Genomic DNA, 6,515 nt, shown 5'->3' with positions numbered 1-6,515 from the left:
CTCAGTCCTCTCGGCCGCCGTCTTGCCCACTTTCTCCGGTGCTCTCTCGCCGGACTGATAAGGATGGTTGCTATTTCTATTTAATGATGAAGTTTGAATATTATATTGAACTTTAAGTCTTTGATTTTTTGAATATTGAAACCGACCACCCAACCCACCCCGCACCGCCCCAACCCAACCCGAATATTGTTGGGTTGTGAAATTTTTCTCACATCGTTGGGGCCAAATATGTGCAACCCGCACCCTTTGGGGCGGGAAAAAAAAAGTCCTACCCCGCACCAACCCAACCATGAACAGCCCTAATTTTTAGTTCCGTTGTATTTGTTTGCAACAGGGGAGAGGATTTTTGACTGAGATACACAAGTTTTGAGATACAAAAGCTTGGCGTTTGAAATTGAAAGGTCACTTGCATAAATTATTGGAAATTTTTTTGAAGTAATCAGCATGAAATTAGTCGGTGGCTATTGAAAAGTCATGTTTGATTTAGGGGCTCATTAGCAAAATAAGAAAAATTAAAAATGATGAGTTGACATATGAGATGGAATGAAGTCACAATCATTTAAGTTGATATTTAAAAGTTAGTTTTTAAGTTAGTGTCTCTAGCATTATTTAATTTTAGGAATTTACTAAACATCAGATCAAATTCAAATATAATAATTTAGATATATTGAACGTAAAAACTTATATAACATCAAATATTAGCTAAAAGGCGCCTAAGCAGATCCATGTTTATACACTGCGAGTCAAAACTAATTAGATAAGATAAGATTCAAAATATATATATAATATGCTAACAAATAGCATGGATAATTTTTTTTCCTTTACTAGCGACCTACTTATGATAGAATATTAGAATTTAATAGTATATATTTATCTAAAAAATGAATAAAATATAAGTTATTAAAGTGCTTAAGAATTTTCCTCTAAAAAAAAAAAAAATAATAAAAACAAAAATAAAATCTCCCGGGAATTTTTCGAAGAGATTCGACTCCTGATATTTTTCCAAGTAATCAAATCCTGATACACTTCCAATAAAAGTTTCATAATCCTACTAAAACTCCATAACGTCGTTCTTTGCCTATATAGATTCGACTCACTCATATATATATATGTAAAACATATATTCTCTCACATCCTTATTCGTTAAACACAATTACCTCTCCTGATCCTTAGCCCAAAAGAACAACAAATACAAAAACCCTAGACCTCCTGATCATTAATTATTTCACCTTCTTGATCAACCGTTCACCGTCCAATATCAATCCTCATCATGGACTACCGTGCCTTTGACATCAATCTCGCGTCCTTGGAAGGCCTAAAATCCCAAAAATTCTCGCTCTTCAAGATCAAATACTACGCCGTCGTCACGCTCGTCGCCACCTCGATCTCCCGCCAAAAGTCCCGGCTCGGGAAGAGCCACGAGGGCGGAAAGTGCCACATATGGAATCATCCGATGAGAGTCTACGCCGACGAATCGAAACTCCAACAGAACTCCATTATGCTGATGGTTCAGATCCGGAGGAGACGTGCCTTTTGCATGGACAAGGACATAGGAGAAGTCTGCGTCCCTCTTAAGCAGCTATACGACAAAAGCCTCTCCCAAAATGGTAACAATATTAATAACGTTGGTGCTTATAGGGTTGTCACGGCTTCAAGAAAATACAAGGGCTCTCTGTGCTTCTCGTTCACGTTCAGTGATGAGTTTAGAAGGGCGGTTAGGAAGAACAGCGGAGAAGAGGGCTCATCGACGCGACGACGGTCGGTGGCCCGTCGGCGCCGTACGTAGGAACCAACCCTGATGACGACTTTTTGTTTCTTACTATGTTTAGTTAATTTTCTGGAAATAATATATATATATATATATATATATGTATATATTGCCACAACCTCAATATTATATATATATATATATAACACATATTATCTACATATATGCTATAATGAGGTTTAGTATGTTCCGTAACAAGTAAACCATTGAACAGAGAATCTAATTACAGGTTGAGAAGATAAAATGAAAAATGACTATATAATGTTCCTTAAACATTATCTCAATCAAATTACTCGAAACAAAAAAGGGAAGAAAAAGGTAGATGAAAAGTCAAATTAAAATGGAGTATAAGATAAGAAACTATACTAGAGTAGCTTGTTCTGATGAGCAACCTTTTCGAGAATGAATTTTGAAAGAGAATACTATTTTCAATTGTTATAAGAACTTAGAAGTTGGAACCTAAAAATCATGTTAACTCACGTGTTAATACTATAAGCAATTTTGAGAAAACTGGTAAAAAATTAATATGGTAGGGCACTATTTTTTGAATTCCATCTTTGAATTTCATGTTATAATCTTGAAATTTAGAGAAAATTGCTGAACTTAGAGTTTTTAATTAATTTTCAGTACATTTTTACGAAAAGTCTATTATTATATTATCATAAATAGTTAACATTTGCAACTTAATTAATACATTTTTAACTAATATAAATATTAATCAATAGGATAAACACAGAATAAGATAATCTCAAATTTTGTGAATAAAAGGCAAAAGAGATTAAATATTTATCTAAAGAAAAATATTTAAGATTAAATTTATATCTCGCGCTGGATTAACAATGTGCTGGTTTATCTCAATAATAATAATAATAATAATAATAATAATAATAATAATAATAATAATAATCATCATAATATTAAGAAGAAGAATGACGACGACAACAACGCGTCTGATCATGCTTTTTTTTTTTTACATTTAAATAAAAAGTACTACTTAAAAGGGGACTATTGATTTTACATTTAATTTTTCTAACTTTTTTCTTTTTTTTTTCTGTAAGGAGTTTTAGGGTTCCTTGATTAATGTAAAATTTTAGATTAATTACAAAAACTCCTTCTAAGCTATACCACTTATAACACCTCTTAATATTTGAAATGTAAGATACGTTCTCCCTAAATAATGAAATGTTTATAAAAAAAAACCCCCATTTGTTAGATTATTTTAACGAAAATTGACATTTAATTTGTTATTTTGAGGTATTTTGGTAGCTCTATGGTTTAAAATTTAATCGGAATTTAAAACTTATTTAAATTTAAACTTTTAATTATAATATATCCATTATTAATTGAATGTAAGTTGAAAATTTTATAAATCTCTTTTTTGATAGAATAAAAATAATATATGAGGTTTTTTTAATATTTAAATTAGTTTAAATTCAAACTAAATTTTAAATCATAAAACTACCACAATATCGTAAAATAATAAATTAAATGTCAATTATCGTTAGTTAACATTTTGGTAATGTTTGTTCCAAGAGTTCTGTTTGGTTTAGAATCATTCTTGGTTCTACTATAGTGTTTTTCTCTTACAAAAAATTTAAATTATAAAAATCAAAATCATAAATCATGATTTTGAACTATGAACCAAACGTCACTTTCATTATTCAAGAAGAACCGATGTTATGTTTTAAAGATCATGAACAAAGTGTTATAAGAAGTATAATTCAAAAGTGATTTTTATAATTAATTCAAAAAATTTTAAAATCTGTGTTCGAAACAAAATACAATAATATATTGTCAAATACAACATGGAAGATAGCACTCATCAAATTAAATTTTTGCTTGAAACCAGCATATCAAGTTTTTTATTCACGAGAAAAAGGACAAGAAAGGAATAATCCTTGCAAGTTGTTTATGTACCGTACAATAAAAGCCTCAGCAGGCAAGTGTTATGAATTTTTTTTTCTTTTATTACCCTTTTTCTTTTTCAGTTTTTACTTTCTCGCTTGTTTGTTATATATTATTTATCTCTTATGCAGTTGTCAATTAATTTTTTCTCTTACATTTATGCTCTTCACATTTCTACTTTTCACTTACTTGTTATTAACTCTTTTCTCTTATTTCAAGTTTAAGAAAAATCGGTTAATTTTTATTTCTATTTATCCCTTTCGTTTTTTATAATTTTTACTTACTTGTTATCTAATGTTTTCTCTTATTTAGACTCAGGCTCTAATCGCTTCCCTTCTATTGACTTCGTAGGATGGAGTACTTATTTCCTTGAGTTCATCCCTCTCTGTTGGGCGGATTCTTTGAATAAACCTCTTTCATTTTACCTCTTGTCTGAGTCTTTTTTTACCTTGGTTAGCTTCATATTCAGCCAGTGTGCCTCACATCGAGAGAGATATCATAGATAAGATAAAGAATAAAGAAGAGCTTATCTCTATTCTTTATCTTATCTATCTAGATTTATTCATTTTTTAAAAAACTGAAAGGAGTTAATAAGTTCGAATTTATATACATATGATTTCGATATATTATATACATATGATTTTGATATATTACTTTTAATGGGTTTGAAATTACTTTGGTTCTTTGTATTCAATAAATATTACATGACCAAATAGTTCAAAGAAGGGTGCACTGTAGGGAGGGTCCTTTTAAGTAGATGACCCGTCGGGCTGGCTGCTAGAATCCTCTGCATGAGAACCGGTTACTCTCGTCGCGATTATTACTAAAAGCAAGGGATATTCACTCAACAGAAAAGGCCTCTTTGACTTCTTAACTTTTTACCCGTATTACCTGTAGTCCTTCTCTTACTAGCCTAATTTGAATATTTCTTTATAAAAATGACAAACATTTTCTACCTCCCACAAATGCGTTACGCTTAATACCACTTAATTAAAGACTCGTTGGTTCACAAGAGTTCAGAAAGCCTTTAACAAAGACCTTTACACAATAGGGCAAGCCCTAAATGAGTAAGGTCAAACTAAAGGCCTCAGATTCTCACGAAAGCCTTTGATAATCATAAGAATAATCAGATCGTTAGTCAGCCTTTAGATGAAGAGACGTCTACCCATCTAACTTATGTTTGGTTGGAGGATTCAAACCATGTGATTCGAATCATTTTTTATTTACGTGAATTTTTTGTGAGAGAAAATACTGTAGCGAACCACGAATCATGATTCGAATCAGGGAACGAATCCCTCTACCAAACATCGTCTTAATCTCTCTCCAATGGCAACTAATAAAGTTGAATAAGCACTCTTGACAGAACAATTGTATTGAGATTTCGAGTACTGATTTGATCGTTCATGATGAGTTTAAGAAAAAATGGTTTAATTTCTATTTCTATTTATACCATTCATTTTTTGTACATTTATGTCTTTTGTCGTTTGTACTTTTTACTTATTTGTTATCTATTCTTTTTTCTTACTTACAATTTAAGAAAAAATGATTTAATTTTTTGTTTTCATTTATACTCTTCACCTTTTGTATTTTTTACTTACTTATTATCTGCTACTTTCTCTTACTTAGAGCTTAATAAAAAGTGGTTTAATTTTTGTATTCATTTTTGCTCTTCACTTTTTATATATTTTTTAATTACTTGTTATCCGCTCTTTCTTATTTAGGCCCATCTTGGAACTCATATTTTTTTTTTTTTGGGCGAGGGGATATTTTGAAGGAAAAGGAAAAGGAAAAAAAAATAAAGAAGGGGGAAAAAATAAAAAAATTTCCATATTGTTTGGAGCCTTATGGAAATTTATAAAAAAAAACATTTTGAAAAGTTTTAAACAATCGACCAGATAGAGGACGATTTCAATGCGAGCTCTGACGTGGTGGACAATGGTGACGCATGCGAACTCACAATGGAGGAAGGCGACAGATCTTGCCGGAGAAGACAGATCGCCGCAGAGGACAGCCGCCGTGAAAGAGAGAAGAGAGAGAGAGAGAGAGGAAAGAAGGAGAGAGAGAGAGAGCAATATAGGGTAGAGGAAAGAGAGGGGTGAAAATAACGAGCAAAAGAGAGAGAGTGAAGAGAGTGAGAATGTGAAGAGAGAGAGCGAAGAGAGATACAAGAAAGAGAGTGGAGAAGGTGTGTGTGACGTGAGAGATATAGAGTGATTTTTGTTGAATAAAATTTGGATTTTGATTTTCCTCACTCTTTTTTGAGGAAAATAAAATTCAAGTTTTACATTATAGATTTTCCCTTAAAATTTCCTTAAAAATTTATTCACCGTTTTTTCTTTGTTCCAAACATGGAAAATCAAAATCCTTCAAATTTTTTGTCCTTTCCTCCCAAAAATCCAGATTCCAAACGTACTCTTAAGCCCCATTCATTTCACCGATTCGAGTTTAGAATTTGAATTTTGCTACATTAAAAAGCTCTCAGAAACAATCACATCTAACTTTTTTACTACAGTAAAAACCTCTCATATAAAGTTACATCTCAACTCGAATTAAAAACTCGAATTAACGAACTAAACGGGCCCTTAGAGTTTAAGAAAAAGTAGTTTAATTTTTGTTTCTATTTATAACTTTAATTTTTTTATATTTTTTACTTATTTATTATCGATCGTTTTTCCTTATTTAGAGCATAATAAAAAATGGTCAAATTAAAATGTGATAGATTATAACTAAAATTTGTTTATCTTTATTATAAATTTTCTCCCTAATAGACAACAAATATGATAATCAAATTCATACTTTATTGTAATTGGTACGTGCGATTTTACTAATAGAAGCGGAGCCA

General features: G+C 31.1%; 1 protein-coding gene across 1 annotated transcript; it reads left to right on the top strand.

Moving 5' to 3' along the window:
• Positions 1-1,270: 1,270 nt before the first annotated feature.
• LOC21386108 (protein SRC2 homolog) lies at positions 1,271-1,786 on the top strand. The gene has a single exon (XM_010105054.1). It carries the CDS (start codon positions 1,271-1,273, stop codon positions 1,784-1,786), a length of 516 nt encoding a protein of 171 aa, XP_010103356.1.
• The last annotated feature ends 4,729 nt before the right edge of the window (positions 1,787-6,515 follow it).

This window comes from Morus notabilis, unplaced genomic scaffold, assembly GCF_000414095.1.
Source record: "Morus notabilis unplaced genomic scaffold, ASM41409v2 Scaffold1182, whole genome shotgun sequence".
Taxonomy (NCBI): Eukaryota; Viridiplantae; Streptophyta; class Magnoliopsida; order Rosales; family Moraceae; genus Morus; species Morus notabilis.
This window is presented reverse-complemented; position numbering and strand designations above follow the sequence as displayed.